At 44.6% G+C, this 26,279-nt stretch overlaps 1 protein-coding gene across 11 annotated transcripts in view; it reads right to left on the bottom strand.

Moving 5' to 3' along the window:
- The window catches only part of LOC147321511 (receptor-type tyrosine-protein phosphatase mu-like), a 230,309-nt gene that overhangs the window by 43,585 nt on the left and 160,445 nt on the right, over positions 1-26,279 (bottom strand). For 6 of the 11 annotated variants that reach the window (XM_086305457.1, XM_086305463.1, XM_086305459.1 and 3 more), the window contains 4 exons: positions 21,230-21,348; positions 19,563-19,637; positions 11,345-11,371; positions 7,234-7,424 (listed from right to left, as the gene is read on the bottom strand). In XM_086305457.1, the coding sequence (XP_086161583.1) occupies positions 7,234-7,424; positions 11,345-11,371; positions 19,563-19,637; positions 21,230-21,348 (412 nt within the window). The remainder of the gene's footprint in view (positions 1-7,233; positions 7,425-11,344; positions 11,372-19,562; positions 19,638-21,229; positions 21,349-26,279) is intronic. The other 5 variants (XM_086305458.1, XM_086305467.1, XM_086305464.1 and 2 more) reach the window with 3 other exon arrangements.

Here is a 26,279-nt window from a genome sequence, read left to right as displayed (position 1 = left end):
CCTAAACTTGGTTTATATCTGACCCAGAGAGACTGCAGGTCATAACTTCTTACCTGAAGTTCAGTTCACCTGACACTCTCGGACCAGCGGCCGCTTCGGGTCTCTCCTCTTGCCTCCCTTTTCCTTCATCCATCTGCTGGCTTCCACCACTTGCTAATGTTATTGAATCAGTGGAAGCTCCGCGTTAGCCACCACACGAAGTAACGAATAACGAGCCTATCTAAATCCCAGTAACGAGTAACGCGTTCCCGGTTTTGGCATAATAACTAGTTACCGTGCTCATTACCACAATAATAACATAGTTACTGTAACGCGTTACTTAATAACGCGTTAGTCCCAACACTGATTATGGGTAATCCTAATCTCTCACTGAGGTAGCTCCTGTGACTGGCCAGCACATCATGGAGTGGGTGGCAGATAAGGAAGATAAGGACAATGGCAGCATTGTCCTTATCTTGGACAACATCCACTTCAGTCTGTGCATCCCCGACCCTCAACCTGCTCCCTCAGCATGCAACAGCATGGAGGACGGCACTGGCCACAATAGACTCGTAGAAACTCCTGAGCATTGTCCGAAAGAGGACGGTCCCTTGTGGTGCCACTGTGTTGCTGATCACCTTGTCAGACACGCAATGTGGAAGACGCACATATTGTGGTCTTCTTGTCAGGTATTCAACAATCCAGGACACCAGAGAAGCATCCACCTGCATCGCTGTCATCTCCCAGGATGGTCGGCCTGATGGTGCTGAAAGTACTGGAAAAGTTAAAAAAACATGACCCTCACAGCGCTCGCTGGCTAGTCCAGATGGGCGTAGACACGATTGAGCAGGTAGATGATGCCGTCCTCAGCTCAAAGGCGGGGCCGGTAGGCAAAATGAAGGAGATCCTGATGTGGTCTGACTATAGGTCGGAGCTGGTCCAGAATCCAGTGATGGTCTTCATGCCATTCCACACCTCGCTCATTCTGTTCTGGTGAAGTTTCCACTCCAGCTTCGTCATGTAATTGTCCTTAGCCTCTCTGATCTTGTCCTTCAGCAACACCTGGATCCTTCTCAGTCTGAGCTGGAATAATGGAGTAGGTGCAAAAAGTTATGTAGTCAGTGAGGCTCAAGGAGTGTCTCCTCATCGGTCATCTCAAAACAGCCCTGTAGTTCTGCTAAGGCCTCCTCTGACCACCTCCATTACAGTTGGTACGTCCATGGGTCTGGCCAACAAGCCGGCAGGCATCAGAGCGATCAGCTGATCTCTGGAGTAATCAAAGCGTGTGGTGTAGCTGCTGCAATCCCATTCCTCAATGAAACTAACAGTTCCACAACAAGGAGAACAAAGACTTGCTCGACCCACATGTTTGAGAGAAAGCTATTAAAACAAAATAACACTAATACTAAGTAAAATAAAAAATAGAGAAAAAGTAGGAGAAACTGAAACAGGCTGCATGCAGGTTGACGAATGCGCAGTCATGCATATCAGGAATATTTTTGGATCAATGTTGTTTACATGATATATCTATGGTTTACATTTCTAAGTGTTGTTTATTTGCTGATGACTTTTTTGTTGTGGGAATTTTCAAGCTGCTTCTGGAAACAGGAAATGGTTGATCTGCTCTGTTCATGTTGGAAAAACAAAATGAATAATATTTGGAAACTGCTTGCTAAAATAACCACAGAAAAATGACAATGGATTCAAAACTGACATGAAACTAAATTCTTGGGAGTTATTTAGATAATTTATGTACGGTTTGCATTTTGCCAAAGCTGAAAAGTCTAAATCTATTTATTTTGTACAAAGTCAAAGACTTTGGCAACAATCTCCATGCCTTTAACATTATTCACTTATTGTTTTATGCAGAGGTGGGAAACACCCGACAAACATCAACTCAATGGTTTTATTACAAAAAAAGAAAAAGCCATATGAATGGTAACAAACAGACCTGAGTCACAAATCCATTCCTGATTCAACTAAATATGCTGAAACTCAAACATTTAGTAGATTATAACCTAATTCAAATGACATACAAAGCTTATAATGGTCAATTCCCACTTGACGTTCAGAATTTGTTCAAATATGGATAATAAATCCAAATGTAAAGGAAGTTGGAGTTTAGGTTAGGACCAGTGTGAAGGGTCTTTGTCAGGGGGTTAAACTTCCTGTGTTTCAATCATAGCTTAAAGAATTTGATTAATTTTTCTTATGCAATGATCTCTCTGTTTTGGATCAGGGTCTGTGTTATATAAGCTTTAGCTAAAACCTACATCTCTTTAGCTTGACATTGAATTTCTCTTGTTTAATCGTTTAATCTCTGAGGATATAAATGAAGCCAGTAAAGATAAAAAACTGTGTGAAACTACATCTTTTTGTACTAAAGCAGACGATCAGAGAAGCATAGCAGGTTTCCACTCGTGGTTTACAAGGATGGTTACCACAGAGACTGACAGGGGTGAGTCTGAGCTCACACTCAGCTACTGTGCTAATGTGTGTGCGTTACTGCCATATTGTCTCTAATCTAGTCGACAAGAACACAGGACAGTAAGAATCTGAAAACCAAGAAGACGTCTTACCTCGTTAAGCTGTCCGATCACATTAATTAGTAAAGGAGAAGCATGGAGGGAGATAACAGTCATGAGTGGGGCGCTCAGCTGGACAGCTGGGATTCAGTCATGAGCTCACGTGAACTGATTACTGCATCAATACTACAATCAAACCTAGGTTAAACCACAAAATCTGCTCTGAAACCCAGACTGGAATCAAGCTGGAACGAGACTGGACTCAGACTGGACTCAAACTGGACACAGGCTGGACCTAGACTGGACACAAGCTGGACCCAGACTGGAATCAAGCTGGAACTAGACTGGACTCAAACTGGACACAGGCTGGACCCAGACTGGACTCAAGCTGGACTCAAACTGGAATCAAGCTGGAACCAGACTGGACTCAAACTGGACACAGGCTGGACACAGGCTGGACCCAGACTGGACTCAAACTGGACTCAGGCTGGAACCAGACTGGACTCAAGCTGGACTCAAACTGGACACAGGCTGGACCCAGACTGGACTCAAACTGGACTCAGGCTGGAACCAGACTGGACTCAAGCTGGACTCAAACTGGACACATTCTGGAACCAGACTGGACTCAAGCTGGAACCAGACTGGACTCAAGCTGGATTCAAACTGGACACAGGCTGGACCCAGACTGGACACAGGCTGGAACCAGACTGGACTCAAGCTGGACTCAAACTGGACACAGGCTGGACCCAGACTGGACCCAGACTGGACTCAGGCTGGAACCAGACTGGACTCAAACTGGACACAAACTGGACACAGGCTGGACCCAGACTGGACACAGGCTGGAACCAGACTGGACTCAAGCTGGAACCAGACTGGACTCAAGCTGGACTCAAACTGGACACAGGCTGGACCCAGACTGGACACAGGCTGGACTCAGGCTGGAACCAGACTGGACTCAAACTGGACACAAACTGGACTCAGGCTGGACCCAGACTGGACTCAGGCTGGACTCAAACTGGACCCAGACTGGACTCAGGCTGGAACCAGACTGGACTCAAACTGGACACAAACTGGACTCAGGCTGGACCCAGACTGGACTCAAGCTGGACTCAAACTGGACCCAGACTGGACTCAGGCTGGAACCAGACTGGACTCAAACTGGACACAAACTGGACACAGGCTGGACCCAGACTGGACTCAAACTGGACCCAGACTGGACACAGGCTGGAACCAGACTGGACTCAAACTGGACACAAACTGGACACAAGCTGGACCCAGACTGGACTCAAACTGGACCCAGACTGGACACAGGTTGGACCCAGACTGGACTCAAGCTGGACTCAAACTGGACCCAGACTGGACTCAGGCTGGAACCAGACTGGACTCAAACTGGACACAAACTGGACACAGGCTGGAACCAGACTGGACTCAAACTGGACACAAACTGGACACAAGCTGGACCCAGACTGGACTCAAACTGGACCCAGACTGGACACAGGTTGGACCCAGACTGGACTCAAGCTGGACTCAAACTGGACCCAGACTGGACTCAGGCTGGAACCAGACTGGACTCAAACTGGACACAAACTGGACACAGGCTGGACCCAGACTGGACTCAAACTGGACCCAGACTGGACACAGGTTGGACCCAGACTGGACTCAAGCTGGAACCAGACTGGACTCAAACTGGACACAAACTGGACACAGGCTGGACCCAGACTGGACACAGGCTGGACTCAGGCTGGAACCAGACTGGACTCAAACTGGACACAAACTGGACTCAGGCTGGACCCAGACTGGACTCAGGCTGGAACCAGACTGGACTCAAGCTGGACTCAAACTGGACCCAGACTGGACTCAGGCTGGAACCAGACTGGACTCAAACTGGACACAAACTGGACACAGGCTGGACCCAGACTGGACTCAAACTGGACCCAGACTGGACACAGGTTGGACCCAGACTGGACTCAAGCTGGAACCAGACTGGACTCAAACTGGACACAAACTGGACACAGGCTGGACCCAGACTGGACACAGGCTGGACTCAGGCTGGAACCAGACTGGACTCAAACTGGACACAAACTGGACTCAGGCTGGACCCAGACTGGACTCAGGCTGGAACCAGACTGGACTCAAGCTGGACTCAAACTGGACCCAGACTGGACTCAGGCTGGAACCAGACTGGACTCAAACTGGACACAAACTGGACACAGGCTGGACCCAGACTGGACTCAAACTGGACCCAGACTGGACACAGGTTGGACCCAGACTGGACTCACTTGTGGAAAAAAACTGGGCTGATTCATGTTTTTGAGAGGCTGCCATCACTGAACAGACGGATGGACGGAGAGTGAGACAGAAACACTGGAAGAACTCCTCACTGCTAACTTTCTGCAAATGGAGGGTGAAAACATTCCCTGTGTGTGCGTGTTGTGTCTATGTGTGTGTGTGTGTGTGTACTCAGGATGTATAATGGATTAGCCCTGAGGGCAGCCCGCTAGCAGGCAACCAGAACTGAACATACACACACACACACACACACACACACACACACACACACACACACACACACACACACACACAAGCCATTCCCTGTTTTGGCCCATTAGCTGGAGGGAAGATCTATAATGTATGTGTGTGTGTGTGTGTGTCTGTATGCGTGTGGTTGTGTGTGTGTGGGGGGGGTTCAGGTAAGTAACATCCATTAGTAAGTTTTTCTCATGATGAAAATGGGTAAACATGTGTAGTGCGCGCGCGCGCACACACACACACACACACACACACACACACACACACACACACACACACACACACACACACACACACACAGCTCACAACAGAAAGTCCCAAACTGGTGCTGTTAGTGAACATTATTTATTTATTTTATTTACTGTCTTCGTCTCCTGGTTATTGCTCCTCCTCCTCCTGCTCTCGCAGCCCTCATGCTCCTCATTACTCACTAACCCGCCTGCTCACAGATTAATAGACTTTTGATATAAATGATTAATTGTTTAGAGAGATTCTTTAGTTAGTAGCATTTTATGGAACTGACTCTGCTCCTTCATGTTTAATCACACTCTTCTGATTGGTCGGTTCTAAAGGCTAATAAAGCAATAATGAACAACAGTGAAATCATGTTTTAGAATCTAATGTGACAAAAGACAGAACAACTGTCACAGAGATGCCTGCAGAAAATCTGGAGCCAAATATAGTGTCACTGCTCAAAGTGACTGTGGGTTAGCTCAGGAGGATAGAACCCAGCTGGTGGTGTGGGTCTAAATGATGGTGTGGGTCTTACTGGTGGTCTCACTGGTGGTGTGGGTCTAATTGATGGTGTGAGTCTTAATGGTGGTCTTACTGGTGGTGTGGGTCTTACTGATGGCTTCACTGGTGGTGTGGGTCTAATTGATGGTGTGGGTCTTACTGGTGGTGTGGGTCTTACTGATGGTGTGGGTCTTAATGGTGGTCTTACTGGTGGTGTGGGTCTTAATGGTGGTCTTACTGGTGATGTGGGTCTAACTGATGGTGTGGGTCTAATTGATGGTGTGGGTCTTAATGGTGGTCTCACTGGTGGTGTGGGTCTAACTGATGGTCTCACTGGTGGTGTGGGTCTCACTTGCGTTGTGGGTCTTAATGGTGGTCTTACTGGTGGTGTGGGTCTAACTGATGGTGTGGGTCTTAATGGTGGTCTCACTGGTGGTGTGGGTCTAACTGATGGTCTCACTGGTGGTGTGGGTCTCACTTGCGTTGTGGGTCTTAATGGTGGTCTTACTGGTGGTGTGGGTCTAACTGATGGTGTGGGTCTTAATGGTGGTCTTACTGGTGATGTGGGTCTAATTGATGGTGTGGGTCTTACTGGTAGTGTTGGTCTAATTGATGGTTTTGGTCTTACTGGTGGTGTGGGTCTTAATGGTGGTCTTACTGGTGATGTGGGTCTAACTGATGGTGTGGGTCTAATTGATGGTGTGGGTCTTAATGGTGGTCTCACTGGTGGTGTGGGTCTAACTGATGGTCTCACTGGTGGTGTGGGTCTCACTTGTGTTGTGGGTCTTAATGGTGGTCTTACTGGTGGTGTGGGTCTAACTGATGGTGTGGGTCTTAATGGTGGTCTCACTGGTGGTGTGGGTCTAACTAATGGTCTCACTGGTGGTGTGGGTCTCACTTGCGTTGTGGGTCTTACTGATGGTCTCACTGGGGGTGTGGGTCTAATTGATGGTGTGAGTCTTACTGGTGCTGTGGATCTTTAGTGGAAGTGTTTGGAACTTTTCTTTGAAGCTACAAATTCTGACAAACCAACATGATGAATGTTTCCACTAGAATTGAAAAAGCACTTCACAGCTCAGTGAAACCATGATGGAAGCAGACATTGAGACACACTGCCACCGAATGAAGGTGGAGGCTGACGGAGAGTCGTGGTGTTTCTCCGTTTCTTTGTGCTGAAAAAACAAGCTCAGCCCTAGCTCAGATTCACTAGCTCAGGTCCTGATCTTTCTGATGGTGTTGGCCTTATTGATGGTGTGGGTGTAACTGAAGGTGTGGGGTCTAGGTGTGGGTCCTGATGGAGGCGTGCAGGACTGTGGGCTTCACTTTGTAAACAAACACTTTTTTTTATGTCAACTTTTGTCAGTATTCACACCTGCCTCTGTCTGACCCCTCCCCCACAGCTGTGGATTGGATAAAAGTGTTTTTACTGTCAAACTGAAGAGGAAACTCAGAGTGTTGTCCTCACCTCATATTCCTCCTTGAAACCATAGCCCTCAGCACATTTCATCTGGGTGATGTGCTGCAGCAGGTCGGCCACTCGGATGGCCGGGTGCAGCTGTCCTGTCTGATACGGCAGCGCCTCCCTTTCAGAGTCCCGCTGCTTGTAGTGGGACTGGACCAGGCTACTGGTTTCACTGGTCATAGTGTGGCTGTCATCTGGAGGGAGGATAGAAGGAGAGGTGGGAGAGGGTGGACAGATCAGATTTAGGCTGCACAGACACATTTAAAAATATGAAGCTGGGATGGACCAGACCGACCCAGGCAGAACCAGGACATTAGCTCCAGTTCTAATGTTTCTTATTATGGAACTTGATAAATTTCACTTTCAGTTCTGTATCGGTTACATTTGAATTGTTCTGATTAAAGCTTAGCTTAATTTTGGACAGACTTTGTATGTTCACTTAAATACCTTTAAAAAATCTTCTAAATTCCTTCAAAGGTCAGCGATCACATTTACAGATCTGCTATTGAATCTGCTCATTAAATCCATCAATGCTACAGAGTGGCATATAAAGTTTAAATGAACCAGAAGGATTAAAGTTCCTGCTCACAAGCTGACATCGAGCTGAACAGGAGAAGATATGAGGCGAAGATAAGAGTGACTCTTCTGTACCACAGGGAAATGGACATCACAGTATCTGCAGCAAAAATGTGAACTGTTGATCTGACAGTTGAGAGAAGCAGCCTGGCTTCCACTGATCCAAGTTCAGAACTTTCTTAGCATATGAGGTAGGTAATCCTAAAATGCTGATAGATTTTTAAAACTTGTAGTGAAGCAGAAACTGCAGACTTCCTTTCACAGTCACGCTGTCTCTGTGTTTTTCATCAGTAACTTTATCGTCAGCAGGCAAACCAATGGGATTCTGTGTTTACAGCCAATCAATCGCAGCGTCCTGACCTCATGAAGCACAGACCGCTTTAATTTGTTTGGTCAAACCTTCTAACCTTCAGCTGCTGCTCTAACAAGTCTCAGTGAAAACTCGGACTTACAGAACACATCCAGCCACTGAAACCTGGACTCTGTGTATTATCAGTGGAAAGACTGGTTCTGTTAGATCATGTATTGGTATGAGTTGGTTACTTACTGGTTTTAGTTTTTCTTTACTGGATTAAATAGAAGCAACATTGAACAGAAGGACTGTTTTCACTTTTCGTGTTGGTCCATTTTTTCCCTGAATGTTAGAAACGGTGAAGATGTTTTCCTTGTTGTTCTTTCAGCCTCATGTACTAAACACAGCAGAAACATCTTAACCAGCCACCAGGACTGTTAGAAGACTACAGGGTGAAGCCATGATGTAACACAAACAACCTCAGATTACAAAACTGCTCAGGTGTTGGTTAATAATAATAATAATAATAACGTATACTTTATTGATCCCTGTGTGGAAAGTCCTCTCTGCATTTAACCCATTCACTCATTGAAGCAGTGGGCAGCCACCAATCTAATGCCCGGGTTAAACAGTAAAAGAGTGAACTTGGTGCTTCAATTTCATCGAGCCTGAATTTGACGGACGGCCTGAAAGAGTGAAGTCATACAAAGTCTGTCCAGAGTCTGTACTTTCCTTCAGTATGCTACTGATCTGTCCAAGGAGCCAACAGCAACACTAATGAATGACACACACAGATCACATGACATCAGATCACATGACTAGAGAGAGGATGGTGATTGTTGCTGGTTTCTTTTCACACTGCTGCCATGTCAAGTTCTTCAATAGTTCATTGCAGTTAATTGTAATATCAAGTACTGTTCTGGATCCAGTACATCATGGTCTGAGTACTGGTTCAGATCCAGTACAGCATGGTCTGAGTACTGGTTCAGATCCAGTACAGCATGGTCTGAGTACTGGTCTAGAGGTGGTCCAGGTTCTTGGAGCTGCGGTGTGAAAAGAGGAAAGTTCAGAGTCCTGGAAATGAACAAACCTTTTTGGTAAACTGGTTTCTAATCAGAAACGTCCAGGACTCTGATGTGAACATTTCAGCAAAGACTTGGCTGACATACCTTCCACTATACTCTCTAACTCTGTTTTTATTGGCTAGTCTGGGGGCTGACTGACCAATCAGGAACTCTCTGTCATTTAAAGCCCAATCAGGTATGGTGAGGCCGAGAAGATGGGTGATGTAATGGAGGTGGCGAGTTGTGACTGAATGGACAAAACAACCACTATGACAAAAAAGGGAACCAATCAGATAAAGAGATGCAGAGCTAGAAGCTGATTGATTCAAGGTTACATGGTGGGAGGAGCTGGGGGTTGTAGCGTCACAATCTCACAGACGGTAAAAAAATGCATCATTGCCACGCTAACTGATGATGTCACAGCGGTGGTGGGTGTGGCTCCATGCTCAGTGGTGACAGACACCCCTCCCCAACATGAGCCCACCCTTTAGCCCCAAATTTAACCACTTACCATTAATGGGCACTTTACAAAGAGAAAGATGGAAAAGAAGAAGAAGACAGAGGAGACAGAGTTTAGGCAACAAATTTAGCTTTAGCCTGTTCTTAAGCTAACCTTCTGCTAACAAACAGCCAGCATGAATCAAACAAACAGCTAGAAGTAGTTCTATTTGCATTGGTAGCAGCTAGCATTTAGGGTAACCTAGCTACCCTTGCTAACTGTACCCTGAGTGCAGGACTGGTAGCCTTGGCTAACGTCAGCATCCCTTGCCTGAAGACCGATTAGCTAGCCTGAGGAGAGAGGAGAAAAGGGGAATTTATGAAACAGTGCTTACTAATAGCCTTCTATTCTGTGGACGCTTAGCTGAATCAAGTGCAGAAGTTTCACTGAAACTTGGAGCCGGGTCCACTGTTCCCCATGTAGATGTTCCTGTCCCTAACACTGCGTTTGGGTAGAACGTCACCTGTTTCTAGTCAAAATCCTTTAGAGATACTATCGATTTAATTTGACCACAGCCCTAATCACTGCTCAAGGACAGAAAGACTCTCTGACAGGTTCCCACAACATGTCCCAAACAGAGCTGGAGAATATGTGTTCCATGTGTTCTTTAACTACCAGATACACCTGGGAAAGTGTTTACAGTAAAACAGCCACCGTTTGTTTCCCAAGAGCCAAGCAAATCTCAGGTTAAATCTGAGGAAGAATAAAGTATACAAGGTCTGTGAGCCGAGCTCGGCTGCTTTCATTTCTGTGATCTGAAATAATGACGTGCCTACAACATGCGTATCAATATTTTCAGACTAAAAACACCGAAGAGCTGAAGAAGCGAAAGTCCTCAAAGATATGGATCGTCCACAGAAAACGTGTGCTCATGAGGTGTGGTAATTGCATTTGTGTTTAGTTATTCTTGATAGCATGAGTGATTATCAATGATATAACTGAGACTGAATAAATCTGTCACTTGCCACGCTTCTAATATTTTAAATAACTGATAAAAATGAAGCCAAGGATTAGGATTCTTCTCAGCTGCAGCCAGACTCTGGGTAAATGTTCACATCACATATAATAATATATTAATAAGTAATCAGTTTATTAATATAAACTTTTGGTTTTCCTCCCCCCAGTCCACGTGGCGTGTTGTGCCCATGCAGAGGTTGGAAGTCACAGACAGACGTGACGTCAACACAACACGCAGGAATGTTGTGGATGCGGGGATGGAGTGAAGCCCACCATCAAGTTTCAAAAACAACAAAACCAAAACAGATAAATGCACAAATTTAATCCATTATGAAAGGAAAATAATAATAAAATAAATGTTAATTTAATATAAAGGCAAATAAAAATTCTATTTTAATCAATTAAGCTAAAAAACATACAAATTGACAGAAAGAGTATAAATGAGAACGTTATGATCTGAAACAAAATTGTACTTGTAAAAGATGAAGGAACAAGATAACAAAAACAAGATTCCAAAAGGAGGAAAGAACCAAAAGCAGCCCAACGAGAAGCAAGCAGGGATGGATGGAAGTCAGAATATCTGTCCTTCTGTCTCTCGTCTCCTCTCACCTGTCTCTCTATTCTAGGCCTCAGCTCTGTCCACTTCCTACCATCTGACTGCCCCTTTCCTGTCTGTCTACCTGTGCACATCTGGCCTATCGAAGAAACAGAGGAAAGGTGTCTCACCCAGAATGGCTGTCGGTACGAAGGGATCTGCCATCAGGACACAGCAGCATACAGACAGATGGACAGACAGGACAAAAGAAGAAGAGAAAAGAAGAAGAAGACCAGTCAGCTCGCTACATGTCTGCAGGCAAAACATCGGCTCAATTTTGGCTAACTGATGTGCGAACACCAGCTGTCAGGTGAATATTAGGCTCGTGGTAGATGAATGTTGGTTGAGAGTATAGTTAATGTTGACTAAATGGTTGAAATGCATCAGCTGGATGTTGGCTGACTGCTGGATGAATGTTAACTATTTAAATGGCAGCTAAATGTCTGGTGAGTACTGGGCTTCAGGTGAATGAGCCACAAGGTTCGAAGCCTAAGTTTGAAGCCTAATCTTAAAAGTAGAGATAGTGTCTGTCTCCTGAATCCAAACTGGAAGCTGGTTCCACAGAAGAGGGGCCTGAAAACTGAAGGCTCTGCCTCCCATTCTACTTTTAAATACTCTAGGAACAACAAGTAGGCCTGGAGAGCGAGAGCGAAGTGCTCTAATAGGGTGATATGGTACTACAAGGTCATTAAGATAAGATGGGGCCTGATTATTTAAGACCTTGTATGTGAGGAGCAGGATTTTGAATTCTGGATTTAACAGGAAGCCAAAACAGGAGAAATCTGCTCTCTCTTTCTAGTCCCTGTCAGGACTCTTGCTGCAGCATTTTGGATTAGCTGAAGGTTTTTCAGGGAGCTTTTAGGACTTCCTGATAATAATGAATTACAGTCGTCCAGCCTGGAAGTAATAAATGCGTGAACTAGTTTTTCAGCATCACTCTGAGACAGGATATTTCTAATTTTAGAGATGTTGTTTGGTATGCACATTGAAGGACATATCCTGAATGGAATTAATAAAGATAGATTGATCTAATTTAAAGTGGAAATGCTAGATTGAAGCTAGATTGAAGAAATATGTAAATTTCTACCTTATCATGGTGGAGGGGGTTTGTGTGTCCCAGGGATCCTGTGGGCTATGTTGCTGGGGGGCTTTTGCCCACTGGTAGAGTCTACCATGGCACAGACAAAGAGCCATTCAGAAGACTCTTGCGTGTTACCAGGGCCCCGCCTGGAGGCAGACCTGGAGAGTCTGCCCAAGACACAGTGCCTGGTGGCCAGCCCTTAGCTCATGGGCCCTCGCTGGGCGCAGCCCCGAGGGGGGACATGGGCCCATCCCCCTTTAGGCCCACCACGCATAGGAGGGGTTGTAGGGGTTGGGTGCAGTATGTACTTGGTGCTGGCCAAGCGGCCTAGCCAGACCAATCAATGCTCCTGAGGATGGCAACTGGGACGTGGAACATCACCTCTCTGGTGGGAAAGGACCTGAGCTAGTGAATGAGATTGAGATGCACCAGCTAGATATAGTCCAGCTCACCTCAACGCAGGCTGATGATCGATTATGTAATCATATCATCAGATCTACGACCACATGTCCTGGACACTCGAGCGAAGAGAGAGGCTGAGATGTAGGGCTTTGCGATATGACGAAATATATCAGATGATGAAATTAAAATCGTTTTATATTATAATCGTATATAATCGTTTGTTTCGTGGTGTCGCAAAATCCACTTTGGTGGATGCAGGCAGAGAAAATCCCAGCATGGTCAGTGAAGACGAGGCAGAACCAGTTTGCTCAAACAGAAGGAGCAGTCCAAACAAATGGAGGACCTTAAAGGAGTGGTCACCTCTGTTGCATGGACATGGTTTGGTTATGAACAGTCTGACTGACATGGACCAGAAAACTGTACTATGCAAATGATGGCACTAACGAGGCCCCACTACAGACTCGAACACGGCAAACCTCTCTTTCAAGAATGACATGACAGAGTGTGGAGAGAGTTCACGGTGCTCCAAATAAACCTTAGACTCAAACGTTAGAACAGGCTTTTCCCCGCAGCACGTGTAACATATGTGTTAAATACTTGTGAATTTCACCCAAAACACATTTTTTTTTGGATTAAATATGTCATTTTTGCATCTCAATCTCCTACCTGTGTGATCTGAGTCTGTGTGCGTTCGTGTGTGCACGGTGCGTGGTGACGTAGGCGCGTGCATGTGTGTCCCGGTCACAGCTCCTTTCAGCATGGCCGGAGGTAAGTCACTGCCACGTTGCTCTCAGCTAATTAAAGTTTGTTCAGATCCCAAGCTGCAATGTGAATACAGCCGAACCGCCGCGTTTTTGTTTGTCATTAAGAGACTCATTCGGGATAAGTTTTGTGGAGGGCGGAGTTCACTAATATACACTTATAATGAGTTTTAGCCGAGAACGCAGCTAAAATGCTAGCATGCTAAGTTAGCCTGATCGCTAGCGGCTTGAGAGGGTATTCGTGGAAGTCTTTTTTTTAACAGCATGCACTCTTTTTTTCCTTCGTCAGGGGAGGTGTACTGGCAGGCGCGTGACACACACAGAACAGACACTTACAGTGGGGCAAAAAAGTATTTAGTCAGCCACCGATTGTGCAAGTTCCCCCACCTAAAATGATGACAGAGGTCAGTAATTTGCACCAGAGGTACACTTCAACTGTGAGAGACAGAATGTGAAAAAAAAAATCCATGAATCCACATGGTAGGATTTGTAAAGAATTTATTCGTAAATCAGGGTGGAAAATAAGTATTTGGTCAATAACAAAAATACAACTCAATACTTTGTAACATAACCTTTGTTGGCAATAACAGAGGTCAAACGTTTACTATAGGTCTTTACCAGGTTTGCACACACAGTAGCTGGTATTTTGGCCCATTCCTCCATGCAGATCTTCTCGAGAGCAGTGATGTTTTGGGGCTGTCGCCGAGCAACACGGACTTTCAACTCCCGCCACAGATTTTCTATGGGGTTGAGGTCTGGAGACTGGCTAGGCCACTCCAGGACTTTCAAATGCTTCTTACGGAGCCACTCCTTTGTTGCCCGGGCGGTGTGTTTTGGATCATTGTCATGTTGGAAGACCCAGCCTCGTTTCATCTTCAAAGTTCTCACTGATGGAAGGAGGTTTTGGCTCAAAATCTCACGATACATGGCCCCATTCATTCTGTCCTTAACACGGATCAGTCGTCCGGTCCCCTTGGCAGAAAAACAGCCCCATAGCATGATGTTTCCACCCCCATGCTTCACAGTAGGTATGGTGTTCTTGGGATGCAACTCAGTATTCTTCTTCCTCCAAACACGACGAGTTGAGTTTATACCAAAAAGTTCTACTTTGGTTTCATCTGACCACATGACATTCTCCCAATCCTCTGCTGTATCATCCATGTGCTCTCTGGCAAACTTCAGACGGGCCTGGACATGCACTGGCTTCAGCAGCGGAACACGTCCGGCACTGCGGGATTTGATTCCCTGCCGTTGTAGTGTGTTACTGATGGTGACCTTTGTTACTTTGGTCCCAGCTCTCTGCAGGTCATTCACCAGGTCCCCCCGTGTGGTTCTGGGATCTTTGCTCACCGTTCTCATGATCATTTTGACCCCACGGGATGAGATCTTGCATGGAGCCCCAGATCGAGGGAGATTATCAGTGGTCTTGTATGTCTTCCATTTTCTGATGATTGCTCCCACAGTTGATTTTTTCACACCAAGCTGCTTGCCTATTGTAGATTCACTCTTCCCAGTCTGGTGCAGGTCTACAATACTTTTCCTGGTGTCCTTCGAAAGCTCTTTGGTCTTGGCCATGGCGGAGTTTGGAGTCTGACTGTTTGAGGCTGTGGACAGGTGTCTTTTATACAGATGATGAGTTCAAACAGGTGCCATTCATACAGGTAACGAGTGGGGGACAGAAAAGCTTCTTACAGAAGACGTTACAGGTCTGTGAGAGCCAGAGATTTTCCTTGTTTGAGGTGACCAAATACTTATTTTCCACCCTAATTTACGAATAAATTCTTTACAAATCCTACCATGTGGATTCATGGATTTTTTTTTCACATTCTGTCTCTCACAGTTGAAGTGTACCTCTGGTGCAAATTACTGACCTCTGTCATCATTTTAAGTGGGGGAACTTGCACAATCGGTGGCTGACTAAATACTTTTTTGCCCCACTGTATTTCTGTGTTGCAGGTACGGAGATGTTCTTATGTTTTGGAGATGCAGTCTTTCATTCATTGTTTTTATAAGTACAGTGTTGTATTGCCTGTTAGATGGCGGTTATTAATATAATTGTACTGAAGTATAATGTTTGAACTATAAGCACTAGAATATCGGGTCCTGGTGATTGAATTGTATTTATCTGACTGTTTATTTGTTTTTGAATTATTTTGTTTATTGTTCTTATAAATTGTTTTTGATGATTTTTCAGTGACATATTATTTATTTTGTGCTTTTTGTTTTTGAGAGCTTAAGTTAATGTTTTAAAACAATTTGTTGTATTTGATTTATTATATTATTGTAGTGTTAATGAAGCTGCAGACCACAGCTCCTTTCAGCATGGCCGGAGGAGAGGTGTACTGGCAGTCGCGTGACACACACAGATCAGACACATATTTCTGTGTTGCAGATGTGCAGTAAAGAGCCAAAGACCCAGTACTGTCTCCTGCCTCTTACTTTCACGCCAGAACACAACGCAATGACGGGCGTAACACATGAACGGGTTACACACGCCCTGTAATAAATACTCACAAGGAAAATGGCAGCAACTTACAACTTGGTGGTAAGTTGGATAAGGTGGGAAGGGACGACGGTGGATAGACCTGTAAATACCTCAGAGTACACACTAACTGGACTGGGTTAAAAACACCAGTGCACGCTAAAGGAAGGGCCAGACTCTGTTTTCAGAGGCAGTTGAGGTCTGCAACATCTACCGGACAATGCTCAGGATTTTCTGTGAGGGTGCTGTGGTCAGTGTTGTCCTCTACAGTGTTGCATGCTGGGGCAGCAGGTTGAGGGTCACATGTTCAGTGAGAGACTGAGATGACCCATAATGCACCACTGAACGACACAGGAAATGATTCCTTCCTGTGGATATCTTTGTACAACTCCTAACTACTTTGTACAACTCCTAACTACTGTAGTGTGTACTGTGCAATAGTTACACACCCATAATATCTGCAGGGGGGGATGACACTCTTCAGCCTCCCGGGGAAAGAATAAATATGTGGTTTACTCTTTAGCCTATCAAGGGTATTTAAGGGTGTGTGCCCACAGTCTACATGCATTTTGTGGACTTGGAGAAGTCCTCTGAGTATGCTTTGTGAGGCACTTCGGAGTATGGGGTGTCTGGCCCACTGCAATGAGCTATTTGGTCCTTATACAAGAAAGAGCTTGGTCCACATTGTCAGCTCGGTCATCGATTTTTTTTGACAAAATATCCGGGTGTAGCCAAACTACTTCTACTCGGGTGGAGTCAGAATCTCGTCACTGCTTTTTGCAGATGATGGGGGCTCTGTTGTCTTCATCAGGTGGTGGCCTCCAGCTCACACTGAAAATCAGCACCTCCAAGTCTGAGGCCATGGTCCTCAGCTGGAAAAGGGTGGAGTGCCTGCTCCGGGTCAGGGAGGAGGAGTTTAAGTATCTCAGGTTCTTGTTCACGAGTGAGGGGAGCGGGAGGACTGAGCTGTACCAGTCCATCATGGTAAAGAGAGAGCTAAGCTTAAAAGCCGAGTGTTTCTGGTGGATCTACGTTCCAACCCTTACCAATGGTAACAAGCTTTGGGTAGTGACTGAAAGAATGAGGTCGCTAATGCAAGTGGAAATGATCTTTCTCCAGAGGTTGGCTGGCCTTTCCCTTAGAGATAGAGATGGGCTCAGCCATCCAGGAGGAGCTCAGAGTAGAGCCACTACTCTAGATTTAAAGGAGCCAGTTAAGGTGGTTCGGGCATCTGACTAGGATGCCTCCTCGGCGCCTCCTGGTGTTCTGGATTTTTGCTACCGAGAAAAGGCCCCGGGGCAGACCCAGGCTACTCTGGAGAGATTGCGTCTCTTGGCTGGCTTCTGTGTTCCCCAGATAAGGAGGTGGCTGGGGAGAGCGAGGTCTGGCCTTATCTTCTTTGGCTGCTGGCCCTGAGACCCAGCCTCGGATAAACTTTTCAGAACATGTTTAGCTTACGAGTTATGTGCTTATCAGATAAAATTGAATTGAATTATCTGAGGTATACTAGGGAGTGAAGTTTTCTTTTTCATAGGAGCTACAGTATCCAGAGTTGTACCCAATGAGGCCATAACACTATTAACAAGATGAGTCACATCTGTAGGAGTAGCGTTAGGTAGCTGTTCTGCAGTGTGTTGGCACAAGGCTTTGAAGAAGGTAAGAGTGGAGGAACTGCATCATTTAATTTAGTTACATTGAGCTGAGAAAGACATCTACTGTAATGAATCCCCACTATTGTAATGAATTATTGTCAATCTAAATGTTAGTGTTGTTGGCTGGATGTCTGGGGAATGCTAATATTAGCACACAGGGACTGATCGTCGTCCAAATGCCTCTGAGAATCTGTGTGGCATTTTTGTGTACAGGTGTAAGGAGAGGAACCAGCAGGTTGAGGTAGGGCTGCTCGATTATGGCAAAAATGATAATCACAATTATTTTCACTGAAATTGAGATCTCGATTATTTGACGATATTTATTTAACCCTTTAAGACCTACCATAGAACCAAGTCCGCCAGAGCTTATATTATTTTTTTTACATGTTGTAGTGCCATTTGTGGGAGCATTTCAAGTTGCTATACATCAATACAACTGTTATAGCCCATATTTTAATAATATGTATGCATTAAGTCCATAGTAACTACATTCATTGCAAAAAAGTGCAATAAACTACAAAAAAATTGAAAATCGTTTTTGGTTTTTTTTTTTTACATATATTTCTACTTGGGGAAATTTAAGAGGCTTATCCCTCAAAACTTCAAATACAAAAAAGTTGCAAAAAATAGTTTACAACAACAGGGAATTTATTTTGAGTGTCTTCATAGTTTTATTTTGGAGATACAGCAATTTTTATATACACTGCAGGAAAAACGAAAAAACAATCCTATGATGCAAATTTGCAAAGAAAACAGCAGGTGCATCAAAATAAACTATTTCCAGCAGTGCATTTCGAGTTCTAAGCATCCCAGAAACTATTCAGAAAAGTATAGAGTCAAACATGACTTATAAAAACACCAGTATAGGCTTTTAAGGCCTACAAGTAAAAAACTACATTTTCCACGAAAATGACGTCACTTCCGGTTTCGGACAGGAACTGGCGGACATGCTATAGTTCGAGTTGACTCCTTTTCAATGTGGGAAGTGTTACGAACAGCTGATCGGATCGGCAAAGCGTGTTTCTGGAATATTATGTTTTTGTTCCTGCAAGCGCTTTTTATGCAATTTTTGCAAAGCTATATGTGGAAGGAAACCGTGACCTAGGACAAGCTGATGACATAAGATGTAAGTACAACTCCTCTGGTTTCATATGCAAAACAAATTATTGCGCTAGCTTACATGGTTCCGGTTCTACAGGGATTTAAAGCGTTAACAATAACAATGTATTGAATACTGACTTTAAAAAATAATATAAAATAGTGTGCAAATACTGAACAGTGCAAATGTTTGCAATATAAAATATAAATGAAAAATGTAAACATCTATGTTTAGTGAACTTTGCAGTGTTGCTCTGTGGTGCAGCTATGACACCGTAGCAAAGTTTACACACTATGTCTACTTGATCCACGTCTGACTCCGCGAATCCATGTTTCCACACCACTGAAGTTTTTTTTTTACCTCTCTTTTCAACCAACGGCAGTCACTCTCCTCTCCAAATAACTTCTGCTTAGCTTTCCGAGCTTCCCTTGGGTCCTCTTAATTGTTGTGATGTGTGTTCAAAATGCAAAGAGGTGCGCTTGATTTGCCACACGGAGCAGCACGAGAGTAAAGCACGAGGGAGGGGCTAATAATCGGCTCAGTCATTTTTAATGATCGTTGAAAGCCCAGATCGTAATCGTGATTAAAATTCAATTAATTGAGCAGCCCTAGGTGGAGGCTCATGCAGATGAAGCAGTGTAAAAACAGCCGACAGTGGAAGACGTGTCTCTGAGACTCATCAAAGAACTGTTGCTGGTGTGCAGTAAGTGCCTGCAGTGACTGTTTGCTTGTTCAGCATCGATCTTCATGCATCTGGTGGACACTGGTCCCTGCTGCACATCTGAGACAGTCTGAGACAGTCTGCCTCCTTTTACAAATGAAAACATTGACAGCAGTTTTTATGTCAACAGGAGGCATCTCAGTGTTTTTACCTGGGTAGTAGGAGTTTGCTACGGAGGTGCTGATGGTGTTTGTCTTCAGGGTGAAGGAGGACGGAGATGAAACAGCTGCATAGAGGAAACAGAAACGCAGCCTTAAAGTTTCCTGCTTCTTCCATTTTACAGTCACTGATTCACCCATCGCCCTGCCTGCAACTTCATAAGGAAAGTCTCAGCGATGGTTAATTATTGCTTCATTTATGTTAGCAGCACACCAGCAGCATGTTAGCAGTACGTTAGCATGGCATTAGCAGCATGCTAGCAGGGCATTAGCAGCATGCTAGCATGGCATTAGCAGCACATTAGCAGGGCATTAGCAGGGCATTAGCAGCACGTTAGCAGTATGTTAGCATGGCATTAGCAGCACGTTAGCAGCTGGTTAGCAGTATGTTAGCATCGCATTAGCAGCAGTTTAGCAACAGCTTAGCATTGCATTAGCAGCAGTTTAACAACAGCTTAGCACGGCATTAGCATGTTAGCAGTATGTTAGAAGGGCATTAGGACTGTTTGCAGAGACCAAGCTGTAATCCTCAGTACTCCTTTATGAATTACTTGTACCTGGAGTTTGACCCATGATTTGAAATTGTTGCTCAGCTGTTTAATGAACACTGGGTTTCTATTTTAATAAAAGTCAGAGTTACTAGAGATTTGCAGCACTTCTTTTATAATTTTTTATTGTCACTTGAATCTTTTCTGATTGTATTAGATGATTCAGTTTCAGACAGTCTTCTGTTTGTGGTCGTAAAGCCACAGACTTTCAGCCGTCTCAGTCTGAGCACACAGATGGACCAAAACCTTCACTGGATCTTTGGTCTGGAAGATTTGAGCAGATCAATAAAGAGCATAACTTTTTATTTCAGTTACACTGATTTGTAGTTTTAGCTTTACTTAATAACCAGAATGATGCTGGAGGAGAGGTCTGTTAGCCTGGTTTGTTGTGAGCAGCTCTTCCCTTGTTGTCGTCTACTGACTGATCCAAAGATGACGTTTGACTGATCTTCTTGTTTTCGGCCGCAGCTACACGCCTGAGACTCTCATGGTTAAATTAAATCAGAGGCTCCTGTAAGCTGACATGGTTTCAGGGCCTGTGGTGTTTGATGTCTGTGCTTAATTTAAATCGTCTCCTACAGGGAGGCGCTCGCAGCTGCACGCCGTGCTCCAGAATAAAGAGGAAGACGGCGAGCAGAGGAGCCTGGGGGGAAGGGTGCCGCCTTGCCCTCTGACGGCCGCTACGCTGCGATAAAACATCGCCTCCTTCAGCTCACGGCAGGAAGGACGAGGACGCCACCTGCTTGGGTTTGAGCTTGTCTTCTTTCAGGTTGGTCGGCGTCCTAAGCCATGCAGCAAAAACATAGGATTTCACTGTTGCCGTGGAAACCGAGTCAGAACACGAAGTCATGGAATGACCGACCACACCACAGCCTGAGCTCCTCCCTCGACTCACTGCTATCGTTTAGATACGGGATTATCACGTCATGAAATATCAGCGAAATGATCTTTCTTTGAAAGAAAACGTCTCGACTCGGGGAGCGTTTGCAGATCAGTCTGCGTCGTCTGTGCAACCTGTGGGTGAGCGACTCTGTCACCGAGTCTTTGTCTCACCCGCTTGTCAGAGATAGGATTAGGGATAGCATTTGTGTGCGTCGCGTGCATGTACTCACTGCGTCCGTTCAGCGTGTGCACATGCGTGTCCACCATGGTGGTGTGCTGGGAGTTGTTCACCATCAGGGTCATTTCCTGTCTGGAGCTCAGAGTTTCCTTCCTCTTCTTCGCCAACTTCCTGCCGACACACAAAAAAGCTGAAGTTTCAATAAAGTTTTCTTCCCTCAAACTCTGATTTTTCTTTTTTTATTATCTATTAAGGTGGTATGAACAAGGTTGTTTTTTGGCACTTAAGGTGATATGAGAGAGATTTTATAGCTGTATTATCTCCATTAAGGTGAGACAGATGGTGTTTGGGTTTAAGGCGGTATGGAGTAACTTACATTCCTGCTGTGTGAACACATTTTTTTCTTTCTTTTAAGGTGGTAAGAGTTTTCTCTGTGAAGCCATGTGTTAAGGCAGCATGAGCAGATGCTTCTCAGTTAAAGTGGAATAAGTGAGAGTTTCCAATGTGCCATTTGTCTTTTAAGGTGGAATGAAGGCTTTGCATTTGTTAGATCAGCAGGCTCTTAAGGTGGTCTGAATGGAGCTCCTTTAATGAGCCGTACCTAAAGTGGAAGCTGTGCTGTAAACCTGTGAGTGATGCTTTTTAAATTTACGAGTCATTAAACGTCGCTTGCTGCTCCATCGTTACTCCTCTCACACTCAGAGCATCACTACTAACCTCTGAGACATTTTTTTGAATATTTGGTCAAATTTAAAAGCTTGTGAGTGACATTTCAGCTCAAAGACCATTCAACTCTTTGATTCTTCTGCAGTTCTTCTGAAAGTGAGACGAGTTTTGTTAGAGGAGCTTAAATGAGAAGCGATGCTGGGGCTTCACTTTGTTCTGTTTGTGTGTGTGTTGTGTAACCACTGCAGAGGAAAAGCATCTTTAAACGACTAAAGCATCCTCGCATCCGTCCATCGTCTGTATTTTCTCTCTTTCTATTCTGAGTCTGAATAAAGAAAATGCATTTGTCCGATTGCACACAGGCACACACACACACACAAGCACACACACACTGAAAAGTCTAACCCTAACCTGAAAAACGCTGCCATGTAAAAATAAAAGTAAAAGCAAGCTTTTAAACTGGAAGGAAGACATCAGTGAATGCTGCTGTGTACGCATCGAGGTTAAGATGGAGGACAGCAAAAGCGCCCCGAGGCAAGGTGCTGCCCTCCTCCCCCTCATGTCTCATTTCTCTTCTTCTTCTGTGGTTCAGGCAGACAGTAAAAACCTGCAGCGTTTCTTCTTCTCTAATTCAGACCTGAACAAACAAACGTCTGCAGCACAAAATCCTGATTTACTGCAGAAAGACGATGAAAAAGCAGCACGTCTGAGAGGGTCTGTGACACGGTCCAATCGCATCAGCCGGCTGCTTTAAACAGGCTGCATGAACGAGGCGAAGGGCATAGCCACAGAGGCCGCGCCCCTAATAATGCAAACTTTAAGCTTTAGTGCAATTTAAGTGAGTTATAAAATACTGATGTTATGAAATGATCTCCATAGAGACCAATCAGTTCATTTATCAGGCTGCAAACATGATTTGAACATGAAGTCTATGGGGACTGACTCACTGATGCCTCTGCTGGGCGTCAGAGGAACTGCAGGCTCTGGAGTTTCAGCGTTAAGAGATCGGCAGCGTTAGGTGCAACTGTAACTGTAATCACATAACATTTTTCAGTAACTGTACTACATTCAGTAAAGACATTAATTACAATCATGTTGTTATGTTCATCACGAGGTGCTGCTGCTATCTGCACTTAAATAAGAAAATAAAACGTCAAACATCAGTTTGTGTGTGGTAAAGCTGAGAGCTGCTGACCCCAGCCCAGCAGCCAGAGCCTGAATGTTAACAGGTACTGTAAAATCACCATGGCAACCACTCTGAAGTGGCATTAAGCTGTTTTTTATCTTTGCTTTCTGTCACCGACTTTGCCCATCCATCCGTATACTGCCTCAAACCGTCTGTCAATCTCAGGCTCCACCCTCCCCTCACTATTGAACAGGGCTGGACTGGGACAAAAAATCAGCCCGGGCATTTGACTAGAGACCGGCCCACCAGGTATTATAGGAAAAACCATAAAGCCTTTGAATGAAAACAAACGTCATTGTGACAGTGATGTACACTGTCTTGTTGGTACATATGTATCAGTCTAATAAACTTAAACCTACACCATCCTCCCTGTTCTGGTATTCTAAACAGTACTTGGCCGAAACCCAAAGACTGCTTGGTCGAGTTAACCTCCTGAACTATCTACAACACATGGTGGAAACCTGAAATTAAGACAGAGAAGACTAGAGGTGAGACATGACCATTACTGAATATTAAAAATAACAGATTTTGTGATATTTTCTAGGGGTGCAACGATACACAAAATTCACGGTTCGGTTCGGTTCGATACTTTGGTGTCACAGTTCGATATTTTTTCGATACAAAAAAAATGTTCATGCCTTTTTAAATTTGTCATTTATTAAAATTATAAATATATATTTTAACTCAAAAGTACAGTTTTTAAATTTAACCCTAACCCTTGTGCGTGTTTTTTATTTTGACAGCGAATGCGCACCTGCGGACCACTTATGTGCAGCCCTGGTTATTTAGCTCATCATATTGCAGCCACAGAAATTCTTTTGTCCATGAAACCATAAAGCTGCACTTTCTCATAGTCTGATTTGTCATAACTTCTCCGTTTTGTGGTAAGCTTTTCTTTGGCTGTCACTTCTTCACCCTGACCTGTCTTATTTGGCTCAGCAGAACTAAAATATATATCCTGCTGCTTTTACACACACACTCACATAACAGTCAGCGATTCTCTGCGCGATCAACCTCTCACATGTTTAAGCTTGCTGCGGGAGATTTCACTTGTCATGTTTGCATAGTAAGCTAATGATTAATAAGACGATATCAGAGGAATTTGTGCGCAAATTATCATCACTCACAGATCAGTGCTGTCGCTCTCTATACACAGTTTGCGCGATTGCAAAGTGAAAGCAAAAAACAAGCGCAAATTCAAACGCGATTTCAATATGTCACATATTGACAGTGGCTCACCGATGCCAATGACATAATTACCCAGCTACATTTCCGAAAGAATGCAAAAGCATTGACATATATTTTTCCTTCCTACGATAGCCCGACGGGCAGGGAAGAGATAGATTTTGGTAGCCCGACTAAAAAAATCGCTAGCTCCGGGACGTCGGGCTAGCGATTTTGCGAGCCCTGTATCTGATTGAGGAATCACTCATCTTTGGAAAAGAGAGTTTATTACAGAGAAATGTCTCTTTCCAAAATAAAAGCTATACTATCCGCTTCTTCTGGGCTATATTCTCAGCAGCATATTGTAGCGGGTCAGGGCTGTTCGGGGTTCTGTTTGTACAGTTATGTTTTGTTTATGTTGCCATAGTGACGGGTGACGCCCTCTCGCTGCGACGGTGTGTCCTTCCGGGGTCAGAGGGCGCCCTGTGAGTTGTTGTTGTTGCTGTGCGGTTGCCGCGCTGAGCAGTTAGCTAGCGGCAGTGTTCTTCTGCAGATGTCAATAAACGGCTGTGCTCCCTGGCTAGCTCACGGGAAGCAAGACCAAATGACACCTCCGTCTCCTCCTTGTCTGAGCTCGCCACAATATTAAACATATCAGGTCCCCATAAGGAGAATCATGTGCTAACGGCTGTCTAAATGACTCGGGTAAAGTTTGTAGCATGCATGCTTGTTGTTTTTGTCTGCTTCCACTTGTCTTTGCACTAGGATGATGTCGGTGTAAATGTGCAGTCATATTCGTTGTGTTCCCACTAGTGCTTTCAGGTTAATCTCGTTGAAATGACCTTAACGCCACAACACGGCAAATCTCCGTTAACGAGCTACCGCCAATCGCCCCGTGCATGGGGCTAGACGGCCAACACGTTAACGAGCTAACTGCGCTAACACACTAGTTCCCAACCATGTAATTGAGCATTGCATGGCACATCCAACATACTGTTTTACTTTAGTCCATGACGCGCTTACCTTCAGGGTCATACGTCACATGAAAACCAAAATAATTCCAAACGCCAGATCTGAATGAGGGTGGGGGAGGTCCATGTTGTAAGGAGAGCTTAACTTCTGTCTCGCTAGCTTGCCCTGCGCTCTTCCTTCTGACGATGCTGTCTGTGTTGAGCGCTCAGTGAATCTGCGTTCGACTACTCCACCCAGGCTGCACTGTCGACCCTAGGCGGAGCAGTCGAACGCAGATTCACTGAGCGCTCAACACAGACAGCATCGTCAGAAGGAAAGTTGATAAAATAAATTACAAATGTTGTATTGTTCGATACATATGCGTACCGAACCGAAAGCACTGTGTCGAACGGTTCAATATCGATACGAATATCGTTGCACCCCTAATATTTTCATAAACTATTTATTTACCACATTAATAAACAGCACGGGAGGGCAAAATATTTTTTCTAACATGGCAACCTTTTAAAAGTGAAAGGAGACAGAAAGAAAGGTGAGAAAGAATAAAACTTAACTGACTTTTTGATGGCATTTTACACAAAGTACTGGTGCAGTATCTAGAAAATGTGGGAAAATACTGGCATCATGTACAGCACATAGCTACTTCTGAAGAAATTATGTTGGGACCCTGAAAAAAACTTAGTACGTACAATAATGGATTTCTATAAATTTGACATCAGATAAAAACTTTGGTTGTAAGATTCGGATAATTATTTGTTAAAAGCTAGAAATTTTAAATGAGAATAAGAAAGAAAAGTATTTCTTTGTGCCCCCTTTCGCCTGTTAATCCCCTACCTGCCCCCATGACCCGCCCCTGCACAGTTACCAGCTGTCAGCTACTTAGAAAAGGATCCTGGTGTTATTTGTCTCTCAGAAACAGTTCATAACTTCCCTTCAACTCATTCATGTCACCTAAAAGGTAAACCTGTTTCTCCATCACCTGTTCAGCTCTGATGATTCAGTAGGGACATCTCCTGGTTTCATCTTCATGTTTTCCTCTCACCACATAACCAAACCAACATCATGACCAGCAGCTTTACAGCTGTGGCTCCAACAAACATCAGCTGATACTAGA

This window comes from Aulonocara sp. 'chitande type north' Nkhata Bay, linkage group LG9 (assembly GCF_057382095.1).
Source record: "Aulonocara sp. 'chitande type north' Nkhata Bay isolate Kocher_YH1m ecotype deep benthic linkage group LG9, A_spYH_male_GT1.1, whole genome shotgun sequence".
NCBI classification, from domain to species: domain Eukaryota; kingdom Metazoa; phylum Chordata; class Actinopteri; order Cichliformes; family Cichlidae; genus Aulonocara; species Aulonocara sp. 'chitande type north' Nkhata Bay.
Note: the sequence above shows the minus strand (reverse complement) of the source record. Positions and strands in the feature narration are given on the sequence as shown.